The following is a 19,127-nucleotide window of genomic DNA, read 5'->3' as shown; positions in this document are numbered from 1 at the left end:
CACCTCTCAGAGCCTCCATTTTAAAAATTTTGAAATAATAATCATCATTTTAAGCATTTTACATAATTCAATCCTCACATCAACCCTATGGGGTATATTTTATTATGATGATTATTGTTTTATATGTAGAGATTGACGCACAGAGAGGTTAAGTCACTTACCCATGGTCACACAGTAAGAGCCAAGATTCTAACTCAGGCAGTTTGACCCCAGCGCCCATGCTGTTAACAGCTGTGTTCTTGCTCCTCAAATTGTGGTCCCTGGACCTGCAGCATCAGCATCACACAGGAGCTTCTCAGAAATGTAGAATCTCAGACTCCAGCCTAGACATGCTGATTTGGACTGTCTTTTAACAAGATCTTCAGGTGATTTGTTTGCACGTTAAAGTTTGAGAAGCCCTGCTCTGTTTATTTTCCCTCTGTCACTTAAGCCTTAGGATCGTTGTGGGAGATAAAGGAAATAAGTGTGTTTTCTAAACTGTAAAGTGCAGTGCATTCAGGGCTCAGTGAGAAACCTGCGGCCTGGAGGTGGAGGGCAGGGCTGGGGGCCTCCCAGGAGTCCATCTCTCTGCAGCTGAATGTCATTTTCAAGCTGTCTCTGAGCCCAGCTCTGTGCCCCTCCCATCCAGGGCTGAGACTTGGCTATATTTCTTGCTGGTGTGTGGCTCCAGGGCCCCATCAGGTTGAAGAGAATTCTGTTGACATGGGATTGGGCTGGGCACTAGGCCTGAACCAGTGCTTCCCTGGGTATGCCAGGCACCAGGAGGCCTGGGTCTCACCCTGGCTCTGACTCTGACTCTCTGGGTGACATAGGTAGGCCCCTGGCCCTGCCAGCCTCAGTGTCCCCTAGTGGGCAACGTGGCAGCATCGATACTCCAAAGCCTGCAGTGCTGACCTGGAGCCCCCTTCCACTCTCCTCTTCTCCCCAGGGCCTGTCAGTACCATCTCTCCTCCCAGTTCCTGGGCAGGGGGGCTGCCCTGCTGGCTGTACGACCTGGTGATGGGGAGGCAGTGTGTGAGTCAGAAGTCAGCCACATAATTGTGGTGCCCCAGATCCCGCCTCCAGCCCATCAGCCCTCCCTCAGTGGCTGCTTGAGAAGACAGCTGGTTTGGCATCTGCCTCCAGAGAAGCAGGTCCCTGGGTAGCACAAAAGGGCCTCTGTCGCCCAGGAGCCAGGCACAGCCCCAGGTTTCATCCCAGGGTGGCTGGGCCTTGGATCACATTTCTGTGGGTCCTGAGAGGGCAAGAGTGGTTCAAGGAGCAGGTTGTACTGGGTTTGGGGCTGGGGATGGTTTGTGGGCAGCGTGTGTCAGGGTAGGATTGCTTGTGTGGGGTCTCACGGCCCACGACTGGTTCACATACGTCTCCTGGGCTCACCCACCAGCTTGGCGGCTTCCCCAGGGAATGGACTAGATGTGACCCATCCCTGGGCCCCATACCCAGCACAGGGTGAGCACAAGGTGAGGGTTCACTGAGAGTTGGGTGGGAGGGGAGAAGGCGGGGTGGACTGATGTGTAATCTGTCTGGGTTTGTCCCCTCAGCTCTCCCAGTGAAGTGACATCACCACCTCCGTGGACAGGACCCCCTTGGGAGCCCAGCTTACAGCCACTGGTACCTTCTTCCAGGTAAACAAAAAGCAAGGAAGGAGGCGGGGAGAAAGGTGTTAGAGGCAAGGGAAAACAAAAAAAATGGAGACTCTGAGTCGTCTCTTGCTTACTCCAGGGGACCAGGTACTTATCTAAGCATCTTACACATTTTAGCTCATTTAATCCTCACAACAGCCTGTGAGGTTGGTCCTAGTATTAGCTCTACTTTATAGACAAGGAGGCCGAGGTACAAAGGCATTGAGAAGCCTGCTCAGTTAGTAAATGGTAGAGCTGGGTTTCAAGCCTGGCAGGCTGGCGCTGGGTGTACATTTCTAACCCCTGTGATTTACTGCCTCTCTAAAGCCAAGTATTAAACTAAGTTTCCTTGACCTCTAATTTGAAGGTTTAATGGGCTCCCATTTCCAGGGGAGATATTTATTTTAAGAGAGAATCCTAGAGAAAGTGATGCTTCAACCAAAGGAATGAATGGTGAATGATGAAATTGGAGGCCTTGAATCATGGATTTGGCATGAACCTTCAAGGTGTGTTGGGTCAACCAACCCTAGGGACTTTCTCTTTCAGCATTCGAGCAAGGTCTTTTTTTTTTTTCCCCTCAAAAGGAAACCAGGAAATTTGAAACAGGGGGAGGAAAGATCAGGCCCCAGGTTCTCAGACTTGCCTGGAAGTAGAGGGCTTGCTGCTCGCCATAGAGCACCATGGTAAAGAGAGATGCATATGACAGTGAGGAAATCAGTATTCTGTGCTAAATCTGAGGTCCTCTTATACTAGACCTGGAACAGAAATGTGCAAACAGGTATCAGAGGCTTTAGAAAAAATTGTGGGAGAAAATACTTAATTGAGCCTTTTTTTTAGTAACTTAAAATTTTCTGTAAATAGGGAAAAAGCTAATTATTATTCAGAGGCAGAATTGGGACCAGGCTCAGAAGTGGCTCAGCAGTTGGATGGCTTAAGAGGCTCCAACGGGTTCCTTCTTCCTTTGCACGTTTAACCAGCTTTTCTGACTGACATATAAATGGGTGCCTTCTTGATGCTGGCCCAGTGCAGGGACACAGGTCCCCCTGTACAGTGGTTCCTTTAGCAGGGATGGGGCCTGGGGTATCTTGTGTCCCCATCACCTGGTGTAGGGTCACAGATACTGTGGCTCTTTAGAAAAGCGTGGCTGAGTGGATCAGAAATCCTCGCCTCAACCTGGTGGGCAAGGCAGCTTCGGAAGCAGATAATTATGGTGCACAGAGGCCTGTGATCATGTCTCAAGAGCTCTGCTTGGTGATGTGAGCACAAAGGGAGGAAGCAGTGGGCTCCTGTGCAGGGATCAGACTGAGCTTTGCCCAGGGCGTGTTGGTTGGGATGGGTGGGATTTGGATTGGGGTTGGGGGAGGGCTCTCCTGGCAGAGGGCCCAGCCCGAGCAAAGGCACAGAGCAGGGAAGGCTGGGAGGCGCCGTGTGCTGAGACCACAGCGGTGTGAGGTGGGCAGGGGCAGGTGAGGCTACACAGGGAGGCGTGAGGGGAAGGAAGAGAAAGATTCTGAAAATGGTAGGACTTCCTTCTCCTTCCATCCCCAGGGCCTGCTTGGGAAGCCTGTTTGTGTAATACCTCTGCTATTTTACATGAATAAATAAAATAAATCATTGCTCTCCATTCCCTCAGGGGGCAAAAACTGGGCAGAGACAAGTTTGCTCAGTGCATGTCTCTGCCAGACTCCGCTTCCTCCTCCTCCTGTTCGCACTCCCTTCCCCCTTCCCAGGAACCCAGGGAGAGGCATTGGAAAAAGCCGGCCTGGTCCCTGTGACTGGATCACTGCGTGCATGGGAGGGGCTAGGGTGTCCACTGAGGGCAAGAGGTTGGTGAAAGTCTCTCTCCTCGTCAGTCCCCTGGGCTAGCCCTTGAGGCCTTGGGGACGTTGGCTCACTCTGCCTGCTCCAGGCAGAACCTGTCAGTGCTGATGGGGGAGGAGGTGGCTGGGGCCTGGCCACTCCCATCCAAGGGCCTTCCTACTGTCCTGGCTCAAAGAGGGAACCACTCAGCCCTTCAGGGAGGGAGGGGCCTGTCATGAGGCGTCTGCAAGCCCATGCAGGCCAGTAGTGGGGAACCACCACTTGAGGCTCTTTGGCGAATTTCTGCAGGGAAGGGAGGCTGGATGGAATAGCTCCAGGTCTTTCCTGGTGCTGACACTTGATGACTTTCATAGTCTGAAATCCAGGGGTGTTTCTGTGATCTCTGTTGGGCTGCGACTGGACTCCACGGCTGTGTGCATCTTGGAGGAGGTGTTCTAAGTTTAGAGAGTGTCTGGGTCCATCCCAGTGACTTTGCAGCCCAAGCTCATAGCCCTGACCTGGGAGAGATTCAAGGAGAGGTCCTTTCTGTGCCAAGAACCCACAGGCCTTGGGTAGGGTCCCGAGCCTGGCCCCCATTCAGCCTATGGCCCCAAACATGCAGGTCTGTCCCCCGAGGGCCTTAACCTAGGGTGCGGCTCAGCAGACCAGTCCTGCCCTCCACCAACTTCAACTTTCTCATCCATAAAATGGGGATCTGGTACTCATCTGCGGAGTTGAGGCCGTGCTTCAATGGGAAATGTGTGTGAAGGCTCTTTGTATATTGTAAAGCGCTGTGCGTGTGGTTATAATCATAGCTGCTGCTGCTGCGATGAGGTCTTCTCCTTGAAAGGAAGGGCCATGTCTGATTCTCTGTGAAATCCCTCTTGGGTCCCAGCAGTGCCTGGCGCATAGGGGAAGCATTCACTGAGTGAGCTAAAGAGCCTTAGATGTGGAACAGATCGTTCTGGGGCCGGGATTCCCAGGAAGCCAGCCCTTCCCGAAGGAGAAGCGGGGAGTGCTTCCTGCAGGAGGGCAGCCAGGAGCGACCAGAGAACCAGAGAACCCACCACTGGGAATTTCCCTGAGAGGAAGCGCAGTCAGGAGTCTTCTGGGACAGAAGTGTTGGGTAAACAGGAGGCCCTGGCCCCACAGTGGAAAGAGATTAATAATGACCCTAATTACGGCATGATTGATTCTTTGATGGCTCCTGCTGGAGTCCCAGCCTGGCCCACTGAGTAGCTTTTCCCTAAAGAAAGAGTGGCCATGACAGGGGGCTGCTGGCCCCCCAGGCCCCTTCCTGCACCTCCTCCCCCAGCCTCTCCCCACTGGCAGCTGCCTCAGTGACCGACTTCCTTCCTGCCCTACACCTGCTTATCTTCTCTGCTAATTTCATTAGGATCTAGGGCTTTCTCTGAGGCCCAGAGAAGTGGAATAACTTGCCCAGGGCCACACAGTGAGATGTGGCAGCCCACATCTCTCAGGTTAAGCCATCTAATGAGGCCCAGGCAGCAGGGAATGTAATGACTGAACATTCTTCATAAGCTAAGCTCGGAGGCTGTGCCAGAGAGTTGTGGGGTGGGGTCTGGAATTGGCTGGTCCGGAGAGTGGGAAGTCCCAGAATCAGCCCTGTCCCCCCATCTCAAGCCCCAGCTCTGGGGCCAGTGGTTTGTTTTGTGGGTTTGGCTTCGGTTGGTTGTTTGGAGAAACAGCCCAGCTGGCGAGCTGCCTGGGGGGTGCCCTGTTGCCCCTGGGTCCTCAGAGGGCTGGGAGGCTACTGTTGGCAGCAGACCCCACTGTCACCACCAGACAGAACCCACATGGGGATTAACTTGCTGCTGGAGCCCTCAGCCCTGGGAGAGGCCCTGCCCACCCCTCCCTGCCACCAGGCTTTCCCTCTGTTGTCCCCTTACCTAGAGCCCCTTCTTCCCTGTTGTGCTACAGATCCTCCTTTATTTCTGAATTCTGTTGATATCCACCCTCTCCAGGAAGCCGCCCTGCAGTGATCAGAGCTGGGACCAGAGGAAGCATAGAAGTTGTGGATCCAGAAGGGACCTTGACCTAGGCAGGGCTGGGTTCCTGGGGGAGGGGCTGCTGAGCTGAGATGAGTAGGAGTTTTCCAGGCCTTGAGGATGGGCAGAGGAGCCCAGAGCTACGGTGGTTTCACAGGCACACCTGCTTGGGGACAGGGGATAGTCATGGCCGTGGGAAAGGACAACAGGGAGGCCCTTGTCTCGCTCCAGGGCCATGTTCCCTGAGCACTGTGAGGAGGGGTCCCCATGGCCCTGTGCCTTTTATTCCTTGAGTTTCACCCTAAGTGAAGTTTGGGCTCCTCACTGAGTTATCCAGGCCATGACTGCCTACACCTTGGTCCCTGTCAAAGATGTGGAGGCACCTGGGCAGCAGCAGAGCCCTGGCTGGGGCTCAGGGTGACCAAGCCTCTAACCTTGTCGCAGGCCTTCCTGCAGCTTTCGTCCTCATCTCGACTACCCCAGTCAGTGGCAAGCTGCTGACTTCCAGCCACTGGTCCTGGGAATGGAGGGGGCTCTTCCTCATCAGATCAGGCAAGGACTGTGGGATTTATCCTTCCATCCCTTCCAGCAACCCCGTCTCTGCTTATCTCTGGGGGATGAGGAGAGAGTAGGTGGTGAAAGGGTTTTAGAAGCTGAGTGCCAAAAAGGCCCTTGGAGATCATCTGATGTTGTTCAAACCCTCCTGTGATACAAATGGGAACGCTGAGGCCAGAGGCTTATGGAGGTCACCCAGCCCTGTTCCCCCATCTCCAGCCCCAAGGCAAGGCTAGGGTTGAGGCCCAGTGAGGACAGCCATGGCCAAGGAGAAGGCGAGGTGGTCCCCCCTCCACAGGTGTGCCCTGCCTCCTTCCCTGGGGCCCTGGCAGGTTGTTGGAGGAGGTCAGGTCTGTGCTTCCCTCAACCCGGAAGGAGTCAGTGAGAGGCAGGTTTCTTTTTCCTCCCTGGGGTTCTTGGTCCCACACTCCACGCCCCTGCTTCTTTGGTGCCAACCAAAATATTGAACTTGGCCCTTTGAGGTGCAATTTGCAGTGACAAATGCTGTGGCTGGCATAGGCATAGACATGGAAGGCGGCAGAAACATGGGCAGACGCTCCCTTTGGGGCTGGTGCCATGGAAAGACTGGTCTTTAGGATTGGCAGCCCTGGGTTCATATCTTCTCTCTTCCACAGCTGTTTGGCCATGGGTGAATCACTTAATCTCTCAGGCCTAGATCCATTGATCTAGCTATCTACTGATCAATCAACATAGATGTTTAAATTAAATACATATATAGTTAATTAATAGACTATTTTTTATAACGGTTTTAGGAAAATTGATTGGAAAGTACAGAATTCCTACATAATCTCCCTCCCCCACCCCATGGTTTTCCCTTTTATTAACATCTTATGTTAGGGGAGTATATTTGTTGTAATTGATGAGCCAATATTGATATGATATTATTAACTAAAGTCCATAGTCTATGGTAGGGATCACTCTGTGTTGTATATTCTCGGGGGGTTGACAAATGTTTAATAACAGATATCCATCATTAAGTATCATACAGAATAATTTCACTGCCCTAAAAATCCCGTGCTCCAACCCCTGGCAACCACTGATCTTTTTATACTGCTTCCATAGTTTTGCCTTTTCCAGAATGTCATGTAGTTGAAATCATATAGTTTGTAGCCTTTTAAGATTGGCTTCTGTCCCTTGGCAATATGCTTTTAAGGTCCCTTCATGTATTTTTCTGGCTTGATAGCTCATTTCTTCTTGTTGCTGAGTGATACGCCATTGTCTGGATGGACCCCAGTTTTTTCATCCATTCATCTGGGGTCCATATTTCTCATCTGTAAAAGAGGTCAGTCAAGCTCTGCTTTGGACGGTTGTCATCAGGAGCTGAGGCAGGTACGAAGCTCAGCATGGGCCCCACAAGCCCCCACACGACCTTCTATGACCAGCTTCTTTCACTTAACATCCTGTTTTCAAGATTCATTCATGTTGTAACATGTATCAGTGTTTTATCCCTTCTTATTGCAGCCTTGGGCTTTTCTGTGTCACTCTGTCTAGTCCCCACTCCTCAGACAGGTGAAGTAAGGCTCCAAGGTCACACAGCAAGTCAGTTGAAGGAGACCAAGCTGGAGTCCTCTTTCCATACTCAGGAAAGAGAGCAAGCTTGGGGCCAGGGGCAGCGGGCTCTGGGGGCAGTGAGGGCCTGCCAGTCATGGGAGGGACAAGGAGCAGGGGATTGGGTGAGGTGTGTTCCCAGGATGTCAGGAGAGAGAGGCCCCTGGAGGTGTGGGCCTGTCCCCAAATCTATTACTCCATCTCACTCCTGACTCCTGGAAGGCCCCTCCCTGTGCAAACAGGAGGCTGTACAAGTTCAGGGCAGGGACCAGGAATTCAGACAGAAAACAAGACTCAGGGCTGAGGAGGGCCCTCAAACATCAGACTCAGAGGTGAGAGCTTTCTCTTGTCCCAGAGCCAGTGGGGGCTCTGGGCTGGGGTTTCTTTGGAACTTGGCTGATATCAGCAGCTTTGGGAGGTGGCTTGGAGAAATCAATTGATGCTAAGTAATGCCATTAGCGCTGGCAGGAAGTGGGGCGGGTGGGGAGGGTCTGGTCTCTGGGAGCTCGTCCAGACTACCCAAGGTTGGGCAGCACATCTGTTAGCAGAACTTCTGGACTTTCTCAGAAGTGTAGTCTAGGAAGCCCCCAGGGCCGCCTCCCCGTGCTGCCCTGGGGATGTGGGAATAACTTGAGTAGTCCCATGGGGGAGACGGGCATGTCAGTGGTGCTCAAACAGGCTGCCCAGGAAGAATGAGGAACGCTGGGAGCCCTCTAACCAAACCTGAGGCTCGGGAGAGGCTCCCCGGCAGAGATAACATCCGGAGGTGTTAGCCAGATGAAGGGACAGCAAACTCTGGAGTGGTGAGGCTGGGGGAGCCGGATCCTAGCCATTTGCCTGCTCAAAAGCTCACTCTGGCTGCAGGTGAGAGCTTGGCTTGGTGGGGCAAGGCCACTGCAGGGAGGCCAGAGGATTCCCCATCCAGGGGAGAGATGAGACCTGGCCAGGGCAGGGCCGAGGGAATGGTGATTAAAGGGCCTTGAGGGATGTTAGAGGCAGGTTGGGGGTGGTGAGGCTGTCACTGTGTGCTGGGTCTGCAGGGCCTGGGTGACCCCCTGGAGACAGCACTGTGCCGTTGGCTGTCTTGATGGCTTCAGGAGAACGTGCAGAGGAAAGAGAAGTTTGCCTCTCTGAGATACCCCTGCAGTTATGAATACTGTGAAAATTCATGGTGGGGGAGGGGGAGAAGGAGTGCAGGAGGGGAGTAATTCCAAGAGCTACAATCAGCTGAGTCCTGGGTGAGGCCTGGAGACCTGGAGCCGGCCCATCTACTTCCCTCTTTTCCAGATTTGAAATGGAAATTCCATTCCTGGGTGAGTTGTAATGCTCAGTCATGGGGGTGGGGAGGGGGAGAGGTGAGAGGGCACATGGGAATCAGCCCTGGGTTGGGTGGGGGAGGCGGTCCTGGGAAAGGAATGTGAGGGCGAGGGAACCTGCTTGCAGAATGCCCACCTGCTGTACCTCAGTCACTGCCGTGAAGTGCCCTCCTGGCATCCCCCTCCCCAGTCATCTGATCTTTTTTAGAAGTCAAGGCAAAAGCTGAAGCCAAGGCTTAGGGAAGAGCCCTGAGTGGCTGTGGCTACAGGGCAAGCCATTGGCCAAGGCGGGATGAATCTGGGCTTCTTTCTACATATCAGCTGCCTCCTCCCTTCCTGGGGAGGTAGGGGCAGGGGTGGTGGCCAACCTGACAGTGGAGGCCCTCATCTGGGGGTGCACATGGTGAGACCTGACTCCCTGGCTGTGAACTCTGGCCTTTGACCCCTCTGGAAGGCCGTGGCCATAGGAGGACATTAGTGAGTACACACTCCTTCTAGAGAGGAGGAAAGTAAAGCCACGACGATCTCCTACCTGCCCACCCCGGCCCCAACCTCCCCAGCCTCCTGAGAGCTAAGCCAACTGTAGTAGCATCCCTTCCTATCCTATCCCCCAAGCCCTGGGCTCTACTCAGAGAGTCCACAGGAGCTGCACCATGTTCCACGGGGCTCCCCAGGGAGCCGCGGGCACAGAGGCTGCATCAACAAATCCCAGTGATTAGGAGGATCCATGTCAGCCAGTATTCCCAGCAAGCCCCTGATGCATCTCCCTACCCGGACTGGAGGCTGTAATCCCTGTGTGAGGTTAGCACTTAGGGAGTGGGGGCAAGTAGGGGGTGTTAGGCAGAGGCCCCGAGTAAGGCCCAGACGTGGAAGTAGTTGGTGGGCCTGAAGCCCGCTGCCCCTGTGGTGTGGCCTCTGGGGCCTTAGCAAGAGGAGCTCATCTTGCCTCAGCTCGGCGCTGCCTCTGGGAAGCAGCCCTGACCCTCCCCGTAACTGTTAAGCCCCTGCAGCGCCCTTTCCTCTCTCCACTGTATGCTGCACTCCAATACCAGTTCCTGGGCCATCATAGCCTTGTGGTTACGGGGTCAGCAGACTGTCCTTGTAAAGGGCCAGGCAGTATGTATTTTAGACTTTGCGGGCCACATGGTCTCTGTCATAACCCTGCAGTTATACTTAAAGCAGCCATAGACAGTACATAAGCGAATGAATGGGGCTGCGTCCAATAAAACTTTATTTATGGATACTGAAATTTGACTCTTCTATAATTTTCACGGATCACAACATATTTTTGTTTTGGTTTCCCCCCCCAGCCATTTGAAAATGTAAAAACCATTCTTAGCTTGTGGGCTGCAGAAAAATATGTGGCTGGTTAGATGTGGCCCATGAGATAGTTTGCCAACCCCTGGGTTAGAGCAAGGAGCCAGACTGCTGGCCTCTGCTGTGTGACCTTTGACAGATGGCTAAACCTTGCTGTGCTTCAGAATTCTGATCTGTAAAATGGGGATGATAGTACTTTGAGAACGTAAAATAGTGCAACAGTTTTGGAAAACAGCTTCAAAAAGTTAAACGTAGAGTTACCATGTGATCTAGCAATTCCATCCCAAAGTATGTCCCTAAGAGAAATGAAAACATACATTCACACACAAAAACTTGTTCATAGCGGACTTAACCAAAAACTCTATCAACTGGTGGATGAATGGATAAAATGGTATATCTATACAATTAAATATTACTTAGTCATAATAAGGAATACGGCACTGATTCAGGCCATAACCTGAAGTGAAAAAAACAAGACACACAGGGCCATATATCATATGATTCCATTTATATGGAATGTCCAGAATGGGCAAATCCATAAAGACAGAAAGTAGATTAGGTTGCTGGGTGGGCAGGGTCTGGGACGGGAGTGGGGGAGTGACTGCTAATGGGTATGGGGATTCTGTTGGATGATTAGGTCATGGGTGGGTGGCAGGGCACTGTCCTGGGGGACCTGCAAGGATAGGCCTCTGACTCCAAGAGAGACAGGGACCTATTGCAGGGCTCTGAGCAGAGACTGACCCACTCTGACCTAGACTACAATGACACATGCTGTGTTGGGGCCAAGTTGTCACCCTTCCCCTGCCTCACAGGCCTGTGCTTCCTCCTGCAGGACCAGTTGGGGGCCTCCATGGGCGCCTGAGGGCAGGGCGCCAGGGCCGCAGGCACGAGCATGGTGAGACACCAGCCCCTGCAGTACTACGAGCCACAGCTGTGCCTCTCCTGCCTCACGGGCATCTACGGCTGCCGCTGGAAGCGCTACCAGCGCTCTCACGATGACACCACACCGGTGAGCTGTGCTGGGATGAGGACAAAGGACCCAGGGAGCCCCAGGGTCTGGGGGGAAGGGTCTCAGCTCTGTCACTCTGCTGTGTGGCTCCGGACAGGCCACCGCCCCTTCTGGGTTTCAGCTTCTCCCTCTGTAAAATGGGCCTGTGGTAATTTCCGAATCTACCTGACTTGGTGGGCAAGGAAGTAGGCCAGCCTGTCATGGGTGTAGCTAGTTGTTAACTCTTCTCTGACGGTGTAGGGGCTGGGCTGCTCTCAGCAGGGAGGGCTCTCCCCATGGTGAGCAGAAGTTCTCAGCTTCCTGGCAGATCCGGACCAGGCAGGAGGCCAGAGGGGAGGGTGAGGAGGTAGGTCAGGCCATCCTGGAGCCTGGGAGCTGGCAGTGTCATCGCCTGGCACCAGGGCCCAGTCACCTGAGCTGCTAGCCTGCCAGGGCTGGCAGCAGGTGCTCAGCCAGATAAAGAAAGCCTCCTTTAGTGTCCGGCTTCTCAGGCCAGACCCCCAGCCGCACTTCCGTCCCTGGGGCGCCATCAGCCAGTGGATCTAGTTTCTTCTCTGAAGGAACCCAATTCCTTCAGGAGGGAATGGAGAGAGAGATAAATGGTGTTTATCTAAAAGCTTTGCTGTCTGGAAAACAACTTTTCTCCTCCCTCTGGCTTGTCTGAACAAAGAAGCCAGCCTCCAAATTCAGCCAGCCCCCAAACAGGCCAGAGTGGCCAAGGGCGGGGTGGCGGCTAAGGTCAGAGGCCAAGCATCGCCGGGCTGTCTAGATGGGGAGGTTGGGGAAGCTTGTCTGCCTGTCTGCCCTCCTCTGCCTCTGCGGGGAGAGACAGCGCTAGGCTGAGTCAGGAGCCTGGGGTCATGACCCCCAAAGGTGAGAAGCACGTACCACCTGGTGGGCACCTGGCCTGATTTGTTACCATGTCTCCAGTGTAGCACAGAGGAGGCAGGGAGAGGAAGGGGCCTGCCCAGGCCTACAGAGCAGGCCCCCGCCCGGGACAGCCTTGCCCTCTAATGTGGACCTAGAATCTCCTCAACAGTGGTGCAGGCCATCAGATCAGGAGTCAGGCAGCCTCAAGTTCAAATTGTACTGACTTGACTTTGAGCCTTCTCACCTAGTGTTAAACAACACCCACCACTCTCAAGGAGCTGCTGGGTGGATGGCGTGCGGCACAACATGAAGTGACCGGCACAGTGCTGGCTGTGGCTAGCCTTAGACAAGTCATTCCTGACTGCCACGCCTCGGCCTCTTCACATCTGAGGTAGAAGCGAGGTTGGGTTAAGACTTCAGAATTCCTTAGTCCCTCTGCTTTACTCTGAGCTCCATTCTCCCCTGAGACGGTGGAAGGGAGGCAGCAGGGCCTCCGTGTGTCAGGAAGGCCGGAGCTCGCAGGCAGCTGGCACCCGGGTGTCTGTGTGCCGGGTGCTGAGGTGAGCTAGTTGTCATTGCCACCACTTCACATGGGTAACAGAAGCCAGGGACGTCTGTAACCAGGCCGAGGTCACACAGCCGGTGAGGGGCAGAGCTGAGATCTGGCACTGTGTGGTGTGGGCCCAAAGCTCTTGGGGAAGTTGGGAAGGGGGAAGGGGAGAAGCTGAGCCTGAGGAAGGGAGGAGAAGGCTGGCTGAGATCCCAGCAGACAGCCCTTGGCTGTCGAAGTAGACACTGGAGGAAGGTGGATCTCCCAGGCACCTCACACCTCATGGTGGGCCCAGGGCCAGCCAGTCATAGGCTGTGGAGTCAGGAAGTGACAGGTCTTGGCTGTGGCCAGCGCCAGGCCCAGGGTGGAGGAAGTGGTAGGCTGAGGCCGGTTTTGCGCTGGTGCAGGCTCTGCAAATGCCAAGGCCCAGGGTGCCAGGTACGGGGTGATGGCAGGAGGCTGTGAGCCACAAGGCAGCTTGGCTGGGAGAGGGGAGAGGGTTTGCAGCACCTCCGAGTGGTGGGGCCTCTGCAGAAAGGGCTGAGCTTACCTCAGGCAACCCCAGCCTCCCAGCTGAGGAGGTGTCTCCTCCCCCTTCCTCCCGCTTCCTTCCTACTTCCTGGGTTCCAGCCTCAGCCTGCCCCCCTTCTCTCCCCATCTCTCTCCTCTCTTTTCTTTCCCCAGTCCCTCCCCAGACAGCTGGGCCAGGACAGGGATGGGGGGCTGGGCTTCTGGCCTGACACAGTGAAGGGAACAGCAGTCTGGGGTCTCAAAGTCAGGGTCAGTGCAGAGAAGCTTCTCCGTGAATTTTGCTGAACAAATAGAGGCCCAGAGTGAGCTCTGGGAGCACAGGCTGGGAAGTGAAAGGAGAGCCCCTCGGGCTTGGCAGGTGGAGAGGCGTCATCCCCATATTCCCCTCCTCCTTGTGAACCGCCCCCTCTTAGGCATTGCCTTTCCTCAGGACCTCTTTGGAGAGTCTCTTGTTGAGCACCTCTGGAGCACCCATTGTTTACAGGGAGCCTAACATTGCCAAGTTTATTGTTTTAATACCCCTGTGGGGCATGCTGTTTATGGATGGAGAAATCAAGGCTCCAAGCCATGTCATACCTGGAGTTCTTGAGAGATTTGCAGCAAGAGCCTTAGGAAGATAGAGGCTGGAGGGAAGGCAGGTGCATTTTGAGTCTGGGTGTGTTTCAAGGAGAAGAAAGGAAGGGCAGGGAGGAGGACTTGGGAAGTTACCTGATGCAAAGAGAGAGCAATGGGCCAGGAGCATTTGGGACAAGATAGGGAGTGAGTGGCTTGAGTGCCAGACTAGGCACCCTCAGTGCTTCCCTGGTGAAGATCTGGCCCTGTGGTCCTGGAGTGGCTCCTGGGGAGGGCAGAGGCAGGGCAGGGAGTTTGGGAAGGAGCCCCCTCCTCTCCCCAGACTGGCCTCCTTCCTTCCTGTCCCCTCCCCCCAGGACACACACTTGACAAATAAGGAAACAGGAAACTGAGGACTGGGAAGAGGTGAAATGACCTCTTCTCCTGTCCCCCAGCACGAAGGGAGTGGAGGAGCCTGGCAGCAGGAGGCCGGCTCTCTTGACAGCTAAGAAGGGGAAGCAAAAGCTTTTTATAACTAGGGATAATTAATTGGTTGTTGTCTGTGACTCATTACTCTACTACTGCCAATTAAGGATGGGGCAGGACAGAAGACAGTTCTCAGGCCATCCCCACAGGGTCCCCTGAAGACTGTGCATCTGTGGGAGGCAGCACAGTGTCAAAACCAGCTTCGCTGCAGCAAGGGGGATACAGGTCAGATGCCTAGAGGAACTTCCAGCCCGAGACACTGCAGGAGACAGACCGTGATAGTCAAGTCTCTTGTACTTCTGTAGTATGTTTGCCTTTCAAAGGGTATTTTAAGCTTGTTGTGATCCCCTTCTTCTTACGGATGGGGCTCCAGGAAGAGGAAGTGATCTATTCAAGCTAAGGTGCAGAAGGCACAGCATGCATTGCCCCTGACTGCACCCCCAGTCCTATGCCCTGTCCCCTGACCCACAACAACAGTCTTGTCTGGGCAGTACTGGTCATTTATTCAGTCAACAAACCTGTCCTGATACCTGCCCTGGGTCTGGGGGTCTCAGGTATATCAAACCTGGTTTCTCCTTCCCTTGAAGGGCTCCCAGGAGGGTGCAGAGCAGACAGGAACTGACATCCAGACCACCCAGGTTGATCACTGCCAAGGCCCAGGGACACCCCAGGCAGGAAAGCTTGTCAGAGAGTTAGCTGGTCATGTCATGCCAAGTGGGAAAGTATTCAAGGCAGGGGAGCTGCGTGTTACAAGTGTCCTGCGTTTGGAAACTGAAAGCAATTCAGCCTTGGGGGGCCAGGGTGAGGAGAGGGGGAGAGTGCGGCCCAGGGGGCTCAGCCAGAGGCTGTGCTAGGGAGCCTGCTGTCCATCCTGGGCGGTGGGAGCACAGGCGGACTTGGGCTGTGTGGGGACCCCTCTGGCTCAATCATGGAGAATGAGCTGAGGGGCCTTGAGTGGAGGTGGGGAGGGCGGGGAGCCAGATGAGAAAGGCTGAGGTCTCAACAAGGGGAAGGGGTCTGCATAGATATAACAAAGGGAGGGAGTCTAGGTGCAGAAGCATCTAGAAGGTGCAGTCGAATCTTGATGATGCTCCTGTCATCCTATGATTCCCACCTGACTGAGGCCGTTCCTGGAGGTGGGAAACCTTGCTCTGCCCAGAGTGGGCCCGGTCTCAGCAGAGGCCAGGAATAGCGTGGTAGAGCTGGGGGGAACACAGAAAAGATTATCTCCCCCAGCTGCCTACCTCTTTCAATGGGAGCCCCTCCCACCATGGCAGGAAGACACCTGCAGTGAGGAAATCCATCAACATGCCTTCACCCTTTGCTACACACACACACACACACACCCCCCCAACCACCCAAACCCACACACATCCACACACAACCCCACCCCCACCCCCCACCCCCGCTGTGGATGGACTTTTAGGTTGCTTCCATGGCTTGGCTGTTGTAAATAGTGCTTCTATGAACATTGGGGTACGTGTGTCTTTTTGAATTAGAGTTTTCCCTGGTTACATGTCCAGGAGTGGAACTGCTGGACCGTATGGTAAGTCTATGTTTAGCTTTTAAAGGAATCTCCATACTGTTTTCCGTAGTGGCCGCACCAAATTACATTCCTACCAACAGTGTAGGAGGGTTCCCTTTTCTCCACACACTCTCCAGCGTTTATTGTTTGTGGACTTTTTAATGATGGCCATTCTGACCAGTGTGAGGTAATACCTCACTATAGTTTTGACTTGCATTTCTCTAATTAGCGATGTTGAGCATCTATCTTTTCATGTACCTATTGGCCATCCATTTGTCTTCTTTAGAGAAATCTCTAGGTGTTCTGCCTGTTTTTTGATTGGGTTTTTGGTTATTGAGTTGCTTACTGCATTCCAGTGCCCCTGGCTATAGCTGGAGGGAGGGGTGCTGACTCAGCCAAGGGACCTCCCAGGCCACCCTTGGAGCTGGGTTCAGGCTCTGCCAATGGGCAGGAAGAGGGGGTGAGTTTCCTAACTGGCTCCCCACCTTCCTTTCCTACCAACACCATGTGGACCTGTAACAGGGGCAAGGAAGAATGGATCTCACTGGGGAATCAAGGTGGACTCCCTGGAGGAAGCAGCCTTTGGGATGGGCTCCAGGGTGTGATTGGAGTCCGCCAGAATCACCTGGGCATTTCTGGCCGAGGGAACTATGACCTGAACTGTACCCTGCCTCCTCCAGTGACTTAGTGTGTGACTTTAGGCAAGGCCAGACCCTCTCTGGGCCTCAGCTTGCTTGTGGGTCAAGTGGAGGTACAAACCCACACCCCATGTGTCCAGTTAGATAACAGATACCATCGTGTCTTATGTCCCAAACAAGACAGACCCTTGTTCCAACCTGGGGAAAATGTGTCCTCCATACAGACGTTCAAAGGGATGGCTGTTCCCTTCTCTGGTGCTTTGGGGAAAAGGGACCCAGCAGGTCAGAGAGGGGCCCTCTGAGCTTCAGTTTCCCCCTTCTAAATGGAGATGATAAGACCCATTTAATCCTGGAAACCTGGCAGGGTTGCTATGAGGATAAGAAAATGGGAGACGATATTACTGCATCCATGAGAGAGAGAAAAGGCTGGCAGAGGCCTGGCTGTTGCAGTGCAGGGAGCTGAGGATTAATTACTGCAATAAGGCCAAGCCGCCTCTGGCCTTCGGGAACCCCCGGACTCCACCTAGCTTCTCTCTGAATGGCACAGAGGGTGCCTGGTATAGTCACGCCACACTCCGGGGAAACGGATACGCTCTTGTTCATGACTCCGTGACAACCTTAAGTTTCTGCTTAGGAAGCGTGGATGGGGCAGGAGATGATGGGCATCAGCAGGAGGCTGTGGACAGTCACCACCCTGTGGCCTTGGCACAGCCCTCTGTGGGGCGCTGGGATAATCCTTTCTAAGGGCCCCCAGCTCTTCTGCTCATGTCTCCCCACGGGCTGATGCAACCACAGGATGGGTGGGGAGAGACGGCCCGCTCCAGGCTGAGCCCGGTTTCATTTTCCTGTCTAATGAGCCACTCTGAGTGCACCCCAGCAGATGCAAGGGCAGACAGAGGCCTAATTGCCCAGCTCTGTGTAGCCCAGAAAAATAAATCCAGCCTCTTAGGCTGTCAGGAGCTGGCTGGGGGTGGGGATTTTAATCCTGTTCCCTTTACGGCCCTAATGCTGCAATACATCTCAAACCTCCCTAGGCTGCACCCTCCCCCAAATCTCCTGGGTCAGGGCCAGAGTAATCCTGGCCAGGGCTGCCCATCTCTCTCCTGCAAGCGCCCCACACCCTTCCCAGCTGACATTCATCAGCACCCCCATTTGGAAGTTGGCGAGGGTTAATTAGACTGATGACTGGACGAGCTGGCATGCCCAAGGTCCAGCCTGCAGGTGGGCAGACTGGGTGGGTCGGCACCCCTCAATGGCCCTCCAGTTGCTGCAAGACTGTGTGGTGCTGAGGGCGCAGTTGGACTCTGAGGCCTCAAAGCAGAGCTGGGACCACAGGAGTGGCACAGGGAGCAGAGCTCAGACATGGGGAGGGAGCAGTGCCAGGCAGAGCCAGTACACGGGGAAAGGGCTGCCTTGGGACAAGCTAGAAAACCTGGAAGCAATCCACACACATCTGAGAACGTACTGCATAGCAAATGATCGTGGAAATTATTGCAAATATCACAAACCGTACAGGGACAGCTGAAGTATCCGTTTGGTGAAAGTAAAATTAGATCCCTGCCTCTTACCTCAAACCAAAAGAAATTCCAGATGGATTAAAATGTATTTTTTTTTTCCATAAGATCCCTTTTTTTCTATTTAGGGAGTACACATTTGTTGAGGAAATTCAAACAACTCAGGAAGATGTAAAGGAAAGGAAATTCTAATCTCAATGCTTTAGAGGAAAGGCTTTCAAACCTCTCTCCATACACATATACACACATAGGGAGCTATAGATAGATGGGTGGATTACAGATTTAAATGTAAACAGTGAGAAATTACCAATGTAAAATATGAATTAAATATATAATCTTGGGCCACCTTCCTTAAACATGATACCAAAGGCAAAAACCTGTAAAGGAAAAGAAGAGTGTAGATTTGACTGCATAAAAATTTAAATTTTTATATGAAAAGCATGAGAAACAAAATCAACTGATAAAATAGGAAAAAATAGACATCTATGTGAAAGTTAATTCTCTTACATAGAGAAAGCTTTTATAAGCCCATATGAAAAGAAGCCAGTTGCCCCAAACGCTGCCAGGCTCTGCACCTCTGCATCATCCACGTCCTCACTCTGCCCTTACCTCATCCCAGCAAGCCCATTCCTTTCAGCTTTTTTGCAGGCATTGCCTCCTCCAGGAAGCCTTCCAGACCATCCCTCCTCCCATAACTAGCAGTGTGATCCTAAGCAGCCCTTGCGAGCCCCAGTCACCGCAGTCATTTCTAGGAGTGGAGTTGCGTGCTAGCTGGTCTGTGTAGGTTGCTCGGAGTAGTCTCCAGGCCTCATCTAGCGCCCGGTGTCCGGGGCTTAGCACCTGTGTATACAATGACTGGAAGAGACTGGTGGTGAGGATGTGGAGGGGAGATGCTGGAATTTAGTTGGAGTGGGGTGTGAGGTAGGGGTCTCATTTTCTTTTTTATCGAATGGATGTCCAGATGTCCCAACGCCATCTGTTGAATTCTCCATCCTTTCTGTACTAATTTACCTGGTGTTAATCTTGTGTGCATTCTTCGAGGACATTCCCTGTTTTGGGGTCTCAGTTTCTCCATTTCCTAATTGGACCTTTAGAGGATGAGGCAAGATGATCTCGGAAATTTTTTCTAACTCTAATTCCAGGCTTCCCGCCCTGGCACTCTCTGTGACTTGCTGTGTGACCTTGGGCAAGGCCTGGCCCCTCTGAGCCAATTTCCTCCTTGGTCAGACAAGGATAATTACATGTCCTGCTTTTGTTGCTTTGG

The 19,127-nt window shown here is 53.4% G+C and overlaps 1 protein-coding gene across 6 annotated transcripts in view; it reads left to right on the top strand.

Moving 5' to 3' along the window:
• Nucleotides 1-19,127, top strand: part of GDPD5 (glycerophosphodiester phosphodiesterase domain containing 5) — an 82,645-nt gene that overhangs the window by 32,232 nt on the left and 31,286 nt on the right. For 3 of the 6 annotated variants that reach the window (XM_010973147.3, XM_045508804.2, XM_045508807.2), the window contains exons 2-3: nucleotides 1,542-1,625; nucleotides 11,021-11,197. In XM_010973147.3, coding sequence (XP_010971449.2) covers nucleotides 11,081-11,197 — 117 coding nt within the window. In that variant the 5' untranslated portion in view covers nucleotides 1,542-1,625; nucleotides 11,021-11,080. Of the gene's footprint in view, nucleotides 1-1,541; nucleotides 1,626-7,838; nucleotides 7,888-8,848; nucleotides 8,869-11,020; nucleotides 11,198-19,127 lie in introns of those variants that run through there. The other 3 variants (XM_074372652.1, XM_074372654.1, XM_045508806.2) reach the window with 3 other exon arrangements.

Source organism: Camelus bactrianus, chromosome 10 (assembly GCF_048773025.1).
Source record: "Camelus bactrianus isolate YW-2024 breed Bactrian camel chromosome 10, ASM4877302v1, whole genome shotgun sequence".
Taxonomy (NCBI): Eukaryota; Metazoa; Chordata; class Mammalia; order Artiodactyla; family Camelidae; genus Camelus; species Camelus bactrianus.
Note: the sequence above shows the minus strand (reverse complement) of the source record. Positions and strands in the feature narration are given on the sequence as shown.